Source organism: Symsagittifera roscoffensis, chromosome 8 (genome assembly GCF_963678635.1).
Source record: "Symsagittifera roscoffensis chromosome 8, txSymRosc1.1, whole genome shotgun sequence".
In the NCBI taxonomy this organism is placed as follows: domain Eukaryota; kingdom Metazoa; phylum Xenacoelomorpha; order Acoela; family Convolutidae; genus Symsagittifera; species Symsagittifera roscoffensis.
Window position 1 is genome coordinate 32,117,833 of NC_087069.1, and position 10,520 is coordinate 32,128,352.

At 34.6% G+C, this 10,520-nt stretch overlaps 1 protein-coding gene across 2 annotated transcripts; it reads right to left on the minus strand.

Annotated features, from left to right (window-relative positions):
* Window positions 1-2,662: 2,662 nt before the first annotated feature.
* LOC134853249 (uncharacterized) lies at window positions 2,663-9,921 on the minus strand. 2 transcript variants are annotated; one of them, XM_063869222.1, is made up of 3 exons: window positions 5,838-9,921; window positions 3,377-3,428; window positions 2,663-3,186 (listed from the first exon to the last, which is right to left on the minus strand). In XM_063869222.1, exons 1-2 carry the CDS (start codon window positions 9,853-9,855, stop codon window positions 3,382-3,384), a joined length of 4,065 nt encoding a protein of 1,354 aa, XP_063725292.1. In that variant the 5' UTR covers window positions 9,856-9,921; the 3' UTR covers window positions 2,663-3,186; window positions 3,377-3,381. The 2 variants fall into 2 exon arrangements, with proteins under 2 accessions (XP_063725292.1, XP_063725291.1); XM_063869221.1 differs by having other exon boundaries at window positions 3,377-3,433.
* Between the last annotated feature and the right edge of the window lie 599 nt (window positions 9,922-10,520).

Sequence of the window (10,520 nt, forward strand, 5' to 3'; positions counted from 1 at the left end):
GTAGAGATTTAATATCAGTAGTGTTTTTTATATTCTAGTGTATACTATTCACAATGACTCAATGATAAAACAAGAAGCAGGAATTGGTACAAGAAAAACATTCAAAAAAATTTGAAATCAGAAATTTTTTCCTGGAAAGTTTTGTTGCTATATTGAGGCAATGTATGGCTGCAAAAAACTTGGTAGATTAGACAAAAATTGCGAAGAGAAGTTTTGAACTTCTTTGTTTATGAAAAAATGAGTTCAAGTTCCGGAAATTTTTTTAATTAATTTTTTTAAAAGCTTTCAACTAGTTTTGAAGAAAAAATAGCTCCACAATATAATTTCAATTTCAATAAAACGATTGACCAACTTTTTGAAAAAATAATCAAAGTTAAAACATCAATATCAATACATTGAGAATATCAAAAGTAAACGCTGAAACTGAAAATCTCTTTTATGAAACAGGAACCCATCTCAATCAACCACTTTGAGAAAAAAATTTCCAATAGGGCATATTAGTTTTTGTTTTGAAGAGCCAAATTGTCTTATTTGAATTTGAAAAAAAAACTAAGAATGAACTGGACTGCTCTTGTTAGTGCTAAACTCCGGCTGCCTTTGACAATAACTAAAATCTTTTGATTAAAAAACTTAATAAAGTATTGGAAAAAATTTGAGTTGTATTTCAGATTTTTTCATTTTATCTCTCTACGCTATTTAAAACGCAAAAAGATTTTTTTCTGCAACGGTTAACAACATAATAGCCCCAAAACGTTCGCTTCATATAAGTTGGATTTGTTTGTTTTTGTATACGCTTTGAAAAGACACAAAATAACGAGTTTCTGACGATTCAATGAATGTCTGTTTTTCATGTTTTGAACAGATTGGTTTTGAATTTTGTTTTTGCTCGTAAGAAATGGACTAAGAGATGAACTTCATGGAGAACCTAAACAAATTTTGAACTGAACGAAACCTCAAAAAACTGTTCAATAAAACATAGGCGGTATTTTAAATACTGAAATAGCAAAATCTTTGATCTTCCAGATAAAAAAAGAACATTTTTAGGGATCTTGAGAATTTACTAATAATCATTTGTTTTTTAAATTTTTAAGGTCAACTGAAAACAAAAGTATACATAGTTGAAATCATGCAAAAATTGGAGTAGTATCAAATGGTGAGTTCGATCTCACACCTGATTTTTTGAATTAGTCGCAAAACACTGAAAACTTCGACACCAAAATTCCTGGTTACTGAGATGCTTGCAGTGAATTTCCTTTAGAATCCGAATCAGGCCTTGAAGGGTTTTTAACAAGGCAAAATAAGAACTTCACAGGCTTTCCTTAACGTCGTTTTAATCAGACAGAACGAAAACAATCTAAGCCATAGGAAAACAACAGAGATTTGCTATTTTTTTATTTTTAAGAGCTTTTTAATGAAGCATTCAATAATCCTTTTTTTTCCTAAATTTCGTGAAGTTTTTTTCTGAAACCGTGCTTCAATTTTGAGCAATCCAGTGTTTCTCTGAACCATTATTTGCTAATTTTGGATTTCTCGAATAACTCGAATGTAATTGAAGCGAAAGTAATTTTATTTTCACTCGAAAAAACAAAATGTTTTTTTTTGTTTGTTTATTTCTCTGGTTGACTCAAGTTTCAAGAATTTTTTATTTACTATTCATTTAATGTAAAATGATTCTCTATTCATCATGCTGTTTAGCATAGTGATTAAATCGACCACTCTTTTAATCGCCAAATCTTAATCGTTAACCCTTTATCCAGGCTTAACAAATTCTTAAATACATTAAAGATAGTCTCAGTAAAAAAATAACTTTTTTTATTTCTCTGGTTGACTCAAATTTCTAGAGTTTTTTAAGTTTCTCATATACGATTAATGCAGCTGGAATCAGAAAACTAAAACTAGGCAACTCAAATGCGTGTTTTGGAATCTGGTATTCGATAAACAACTGATAACCAAACTTTTGGTTACAGTCATTATCATTATTATTGCCATCATAAGAGAACCAAACAAAAACTTTTGTGATTTTCCTGAGATACCAAGTACACAAAAAAATCTCCATTATGAATTTTCTTATCTCAGAAATGAAATTTTTGTTCTCTGAAAAATATAGCATGGTATTGCAAGTGAATTGAAATGGGACCGTTTCGTTGCTTGTCTGCAAAAACTTATCTGCACAAATACGCGCCGCGCCGTAAATGGTAACAATTAACCACTATTATGAAAAAATGCCAAACCGCTTTTCCACTAACTGTCGAAGCTACTTAAGGCATGGCAAGCGTTTAAGCAACTGGAACTTCAAAACACTATCTCAATCGACGCCGATTTAAACAAAAAATTATTCAAAATATTTTTAAAACTTTGCAGTTTCTTATGATCACTAATCAGGTGCTTTGATTTGGGCTTCAAACGCTTGAGGTAAATTTAATTTCATTAATCAAATCGCTAAATATTGGTAGTGTAGATCCGGTACATAACGCAATTATCGATTCCAAAACTTTCTGGTTGATATGAAAACTGGAAATATTAGCCCTATAAATTGTTGACTTCCCTAAACGCTACTTAAATTACGGCGACAAAGGAAACTGTAAATTCGACACTGTCATATGCGGAGTTATTTGAAAAACAAGGTTTTTATATAAATGTTTTTATGAAACAAGTGCTTATTTAACACGACACAGACAATGTACTGTATAAATTAGACCAGCTATAAATGGATGGACTATTCCGGTAATAAATCAAATTAATTTTAAACTTGAATTTTATGGGACTTCACAACACAATTTTACATCGCGAAATGGCAACTAATCATTTTTCATCCATTTTTTTTTTTCAAAATGTTTTTGAAATGATAGAAAACCAAAGCAAAGCAAATTAGTCTGCCATTTAAGCACCGATTAGACTAATCTGATGACTGTTTTAAATTAACTTTCAATTCTTTCATTTAATCGACATATTTCAACTAAGATCAGAACTTCTACGCAAACAGTTTTGACGATAGGCTTAAAATTACGCTTGTTAGCAAAATCAAATAGCATATGTTTCAGTCAATGTTTTCCGCAAATTTCCTGCCAATTCTGAATCGAGTGCAAGGTAACGCTCATTCGATAGAACCTGTTTTCGTTTTTCTTGTTTTGAATTGATTAATTTCGAAGCAATTTTTTCGGAGATGAACTTCCTAATGCTTCGGATCTGAAAAAGAAACAGACCTAAATTTCACAGCAACATAATTGAAGGCAATTTAAGGTAAAGTTTAGGTATGGTCTTCGGTTTCGTTTCGAATAAGGGATTGATGGTCAAGGAGAACTTGCTATGGAGCAAGAAATCAATGCAGACATAATCACAAAATCTAACTGATTACTAACAACAATTATTTATTTACCTGTGCTAGTCACAGATGTCTGTCCACTGAGTAAATCGATCACTGTCTTCTTCTGATCTGAAAAAGTCCGTCTAGATCTGAGGAAGCAAAACTCCAAAAACATAGCCAACCGACAGTTAGAGAAGAGTAATGAACGGAAGGAAACAGAAAGAAAAACTGATTTGTTTTCTGAAAAAAACTTAAATTTCGACTTTTAAAAAACATGTATAAGGCCTTCAAAGCTCTTTGAATTTCACGACCAAATTATGATTGGGCTTTTTAAATAAAATTAACCCAATTTGAGAAAACTGAATCAATAGATATAATTTTTATTCTGCAGGGAAATCTGATAACTAAATTCTATTTTCGAAATTAGAAGTCGACCAAGTTTTTTGTGACTTTTATATTTTTGCTACTTGATTGAAGAATGCCTTCCCTTAAACAAAGGAAATAATGCAAACTTTAACAAAATCGTAGTTTTCGTGCAAAATAAACTTAACAATTCTTTTTTTTTCAATAAAGCGCTAGAAAACAAACGAAGCTTCAAGTCATTTTCTTCACATTTGACTAAGACCTCAATTTTGATATATGATTTTGGCAATCTGAAAGTATCTAGCCGAATTAAAATAGAAAACTTTGTTCAAGAAACCATCACAAGACACTGCTCGTATCAGGGCAAATCCCTCAATGTTCCGACTGGTTTTCTAAGGTCGATGGAGTAACGTTTGTTTTAAAAAGTTTATGACATTTTCAGGGAAAAAATGTCTAAATTCAGTTTGGAAAGATTTTTAACATGGATTAAATCTACCTTACGCGTTAATAGCGCTTTACTTGTCCCAAATTGGCAGCCTTCAAATCTCCATTATTTTACGAAAACTGATTGGAGGTGAACCGCCTTTTTAAGTTTGAGCTCAGGACAACAATGCCTTTCGATTGATATAAGAAAATCCCGTTAAAATTGCTAGTTTTTAAGTCGAAATTTGTCTGGAGAAAAAACCACCCTGAACACAGACATTCAGTGACTTTCTCCGAAAGTCGGATCAATAAAACATTCAATCAAAAACTAAGAGTTGTTTTCAGTACTGAAAATTCTCATAAACAGCACAAGATGTTTCAATTTTCAGCTAAGGATTGAATTATAAAGTATTGTTAGAACAGCCAGTTGATCTGCAACTGGAACGTTCCGAACGCAATTATTTAATTTCAAGCTATCAAAAATGAGAAAACATTTTCAACAGTTTCCAAACCTTCTTTAAACTTTCATTTTCGCTAAACTTCAGTGGTTTTTTTTCAGTTTGGGTAATTGAATTACACAAAACTGAAAAATTATCCTTCTTTTAATAATTTTCCTTAAAGTTATGGTTGTTTGAAAAATGCCAATTTGAGACAATTGACGCGCGATATATTTCGTACTAATAACGAATGAGCGGCGGTTTACACATGAGCATCTGGCTCAAAAACCGATCCAATTTGATTTGGACAAGCTATTTTGAACATACGATGCATTGTTCGACGCTAATTACATCACTTGGTATTTTAACTAGCGTGTGGGGAAATCAATTTTTTAAACTAATTATTTAAAAAATAGTTTCTGAAAAACTGGTATTTTAACCCGTCTAATTTGATGGGAAAATTCGAAAAAATCAGGGCTTTAAACTGATATGAGCAGTATTGTATCATTAGAGCTCATTTTTTTCAGACTAAAATCAATCAAACATATCCAACACATGGCCTATATAGATAAAAATTCACATCGCTTAAGATTATTTAAATTTTTTAACTCAACAAAAGTTGGAATTTATTTAAGATGCTTTTATACTTATTGGGGCTTAAAATCAATAAATAACTGAAATCCAGCGTGATGTTCTCAGACCAGCTATTAAAAAGAAATTGAAACACAGAGGCCAAGTTGCACTTCAATTACAAAAGGAAAACTATCACAGACAGTTCCAGTGGACTTAAGTGAACCGCATGCTTTCATTATTCAATTTCACTTTTGACCAACAATTTTAATTTTTGGTTAAGTTAAAATGATAAAAAAAGATAGAAAAAACTTCAAGTAGAAAAATTAAAAATTGATTTTTTTAGATTTCTTTAGAAAAGTGTACCCCACACGCCATGTTTAAGAACAAAATGATACATTCTCTTCAAGTAAGAAAAAAAATAACAGATAGCTCGATTTAACGTTTGATCTCATGACTCAGATGGTATCACAAACTCTGCAACAAACGTTAAGTTAACGATTCGAAATTTGTCTGCATAAAAAAATAGAACGAACACAAATATTCCGTCACTTTTTTCGAAAGTCGCTATAAATAATCTGTATTAGCCTCATCAGCTCTGATTGTAATTTAAGTTTTAATTTGTATGCAGAAGCTGCAATAACACTCACAAAAATGTGCGACTTAGACTTGAAAAAGGTGATCTCGTAAATTAGCAAAAGCGTTTGCTGGTGTACATATCAGCTGAAATTTAAACTTACCATGTAAAACACTGCTTGTGCTAGTAGCCCCAGATATGTTTCTGTAGATTACTATCGGCTTCTGGGCAACAGCCATTACATCCTCATCAGCATCCAATTTGGTCGATGCTTTTGATTTTTGGGCAAATTCAGAAGGTTTCATTCTTTGAAGCGAACTGGCGTGCATTTTCGACTTGAGAAAATGACTTCTAATCACTGCTTGGTTGTACTCTTCTCGCGAAGTTTTTTGTTCACGCCATTTCTGAGAAATAGCTCTGGCAACTTCACTCAGTGTAACTGCTTTACCAACAGCCGGTTTTTGAGCAGGTAACGATTCCTCAGCTATTTTGTAATTGGGCCATTCTTGGTGACGAAGCTTTCCCGACTTCTCTACTTTTTCACGAGCCGCAACTCTAGAATTGGATATCGATTTTGAAGATTTCTCTATTGAAACCAAATTTGCTGTTTCGCCTAATGTTGTTTGCAAACTTTTTCCCGACGATGAGCTGACTTGAGGATGAACCCCTCCGAAAGTGTACCCACTATGGTCAAAAGTTTCGTCACATGCCATAGATTGATCAAGCGCACTAACCATACTATCTTTCTGCATTTTAATCAAATCTTGGTTGCTCAAACCAACTGGAATTGAGCTCTGTTTTCTAGCAATTTTAGCAAAATCGTCCTTTTTTGAAAGAACAATTAGCTTCCGTGGTTTGGGTACATCACTGTTTGAATCTGAAGAAATCTTGTTGTTCTCTACTTGTTGACTTATCATTTTTTCATCTGTATTTTCCTTTTTTGCTTCTGGTGTGTAAGTTGCAGTTTCGGTGCATTCCATCTTTGTCAATCGTTTGTCTGCTTTCAACGACTGGTCAGTATTCAAGAAGTCTTTTGGCGACAATTTTACATACTTCTGGTTATTCGATATGCTCGCCATACGGTAGATTTCTTCTGATTTTTGACTAAAAGGCAGGACATTAGCATTGTGTTCACTATTTTTACTAGTTTCTGCGCTATTACTTTCGTCAATGTTGTAGTTACTTGATGCTTCGACAGCCGATTTCATTCTAATAACCACAGTTTTACGAATATTATCGAAATCGTGTCTCAATTTCCCGCGTCTGCCTTTCTGCAAATTATCCACAATTTCGACCCAAAACACACCAAAGCGACATTTGTGTAATTTGGGGTCATCCATTTGTTTCAAAACCGTTTCGTAAATTTTCAGTTTTTTCGAACTCCAGTTGCAATTGCTAAAAATTTCGACTCGGTTTCCGTTTAGATAAACATACGTGGATTTGAACTCGGCAAGTGAGCTTTTAGACTCTTCACTCAAAGAGTCAAACTGGCCCAAAGTATCACCTGGATTCGACTCGCTGTCAGAATCTAACACGCAGTTCATAGAAGCATTAGCATTATTATCGGTAACTTTCTCACGCCACTTCATCAAAATTTCATTTTGTTGAGCTCGAATGGCGTTCTTCATAAAATAGCGCTCGCTCACAGGTCTGCATCTAGCACAAGTGAGAAGAAAATTAGTCGAATCAACACGAGCGCATTTCATTCGTTCTTCCGTTGTCTGCGGGGGGGCTCTTGCCATGAAAGGGTACTTTTTCTCGAAACTGTCGCTTACTGTTTCCTCATTTGGAAAATTAATACCGTCATTTCTAATCGGATTTTCACTGTATTCGTTCAAATTTTTACTTTCTATCGTGCTTCTTGAATTTGTATATATTTCAGCAAACTGTGAAGTTTGATTTGCTGTGGGTTTTATAAACATTTCGGGAGCTTTGACTAAGCTGTCGCATCGCATCGCCATATTATGTAATTTATCACAGAAATGATCGGAACGGGAGTTCGACGATTCTTCTGATTTCGAGCTTTCACGTGGTCTTTTATCAACAGCTTTAACTTCAGGCGCTGCAGAAGCACTCAATTTTTTATCGAGAAATTCGTTTTCATTTTCTGGCCGTTTAATAACACTATCATCTTCTGATGGCATGCTGCTTGATGAAAACTGCGAGAGAGTTTTGCTATAAAGTAAAGGCAGGTTATCGTCTTCTTCGTCAGAAGCGTCCAAAAATAAGTCGACATGATCTTCCTCATCTGATAAATTTTTCACCATTTTCTCGATTTTTCGACGCTTTAGAGGTTGTGCTACTTTAAGTTCAGACTTCTCCTTGGTCTGAGGAGTCATTTTCGGCTTTGTGGTACTTCGGGTTTTGGTTTTTCCGGGATGCTTTTTAGTACCCTTGAACGGTTGTTTTGCGACAGCTTTATTTGATCGTAGAATAGCAGTTGATCGGTTATTTCGAATTCCTTGTCTTTTATTCTCAAATCTGAGACTTTGTCTTGCTTTACTGGGAGACTTTTTGGTCTGATCATTGGAGATTGGCTGATTTTTAACAGGGGTAACGAACGGCGAAGCCTGAGCGAGTATTTTCTGAGCTTTTATTCGTTTCGACGCAACAATGCCACTTTTGTCGGACAGCTGTCTTCGAATCAACCAATTTTGTAAATGGCTGTTGGAAGTTTCGATAACTTTGTCGATTTTCTTCGCACTATTCTTCGGTTGCTTTTTAACGTTGTTTATTTTCGCATTTAACTTTTTTCCAGGCTCAGTTTCTTCCATTTTCGCACTAGTTTTTTCCGCTTTAGAGGTAGTTTTGACTCGTTTCTCTTCTTTTGCTGGCAAGATAGAATTCGAAAACAAGGGCTCTCTTTTGGATGCGGCATCTTTCTTAGCAATTATTTTCTGTAAATTATTTTTCATACGAAGAACATCCGGAGTATCACTGCCGTCGCTTGTAAGTTTCTCGTGATCTAGCAGCGACATTCGCTTCTTTTTGATTGTTACTTCATGGTTCAATAGAGGTCCTGGTCGTTTATTGAAATTTGTTACGACTGCAAAATCGCGAATTTTAGAAGGTGGACGAACATTTCTCTTCGGTCTTTGAGCGACAAATGCGACAACGGGTGCTTCATCTGATGAAACACCACCACTACTTAGAAAAACAGGCGTGCAAGAACAATGAAATACACATTCACTTAGACCACAGCTGTCATCACGAGCAAAAACAGTTAATAGTGTATCACAAACACAACCCATGTTACAAAAAACGTTGCCGCATTGAGACGATATTTCAATTCCTGAGTCATCGGCAAGCTCAGCGATAGGTACGTTTTCAGGAATATGAGGGTCTTCAACTCTGCCTTGATTCCTGGTACGGATTTTTTCAAAATTTATCAACTTTCGTCGACAAGTTGTCGCTACACTGTTGTTTGAATTTTCATCAACTGATAAAGTTGACGAGCTAGTTCCAGAATGGGGACTGCAAGGTTGAGATGCAGTTTCTGGATATAAAACTTTCGAACTTTCAATATTTACTTCGCTGTTTTCAATTGATGAAACTCCAATTAAATCACCGAAGTCGTACTGATCACGGCATTGCACTGATTTTTCGGAATCAATATTGTTAACACAAGGCTCGTTTTCAATTTTCTGGTTATCCAAACTCGAAATAAACTTTTCCCAAAGTAATTGTTTCATGGCTGATTGCAGAAAATCCTTATCAAGATCTGCTGTCCTAGTTCTACTAGCATTGCTAGTATCGCTTTGGATTTGAATTGTTCGTTCAGCATCGGACTCATTTCTTCCAGGTTTTTCACAAGACGCCGCTAAATTACGTGCAGCGTCTAAGTAAACCTTATTTTTGGAAGATATCGGGGGGACTACAAATTTAACTTTATCGTCTACTTTGAAGAGCTTCGAACTTAACTCAATTTCGGATGCCACCTTCAGGCCACCATATTTAACCATTACCAAACGATAGTCTAGATTTTTGGCAACAGCTCTAGACCAACAGAAAATTTTGAAGAGAAGTTGTTTCGCTTTAAGCTCCGAAGATACTTTAACAATCAAATAATCATACAAGCTTTTATCATCTTTGAGTTTCGACATCTTTGAGCGCTCTAGTTTTAGAAGCCCAACTTCGATGGCCAAAGGCGAGTCAAACATCTTCTGAATGTTTCGGATCATCGGTTAAATCTATTGTTTTATTTAAACATTACTCGAGTCTAATTGAATGTCAAGTCTGTGAATCAAATGGGCAGCTACTTTCTCCAAATTCCCCAATTTTGCGAATTATCATGCAAATGCCACACATGCGTGAATTGAACTGAAGTTATTAGAAAACTTCAAAAAATATTAATTTTGACTTTTGAAAGGTTTGAAAAAATACAGACGTGCATGTGCATTATAGTTGACGTTTTTGCCTTCTGATTTCTACATTTTGAAAGAGAAAAATCTAATTTTTTTTTTCAAGTATACCTACGGGTGAAGGCTTTTTTGCCCCCCATTGAGTAAAACCAAGTCATGAGTCAACAACAACTGACGGAATCTCAGCTACCAATTACTCACGAAGTGCTGATTGAAACGGAGACAAATTTCAGAAATGCGCTAACAGCAAACAAATCGACGACACAAACAAAACAAATCCAAATAATCAAAATCATCCCCCCATTCTCGAGAGAAATTGTAAGGTCAGCTGAAAATCTGGCGCAGGCATATCGAAGTTGTGCTTCCGATATACTTAAGCAATTCCCCACAACAATGCAACAGAAGATGAAGAAATTTTTGCTAAAAAGTAAATTTCAAACGTTTTCGCAACTATGTGCATCGTCAGGATTTTTACAATAAACTAC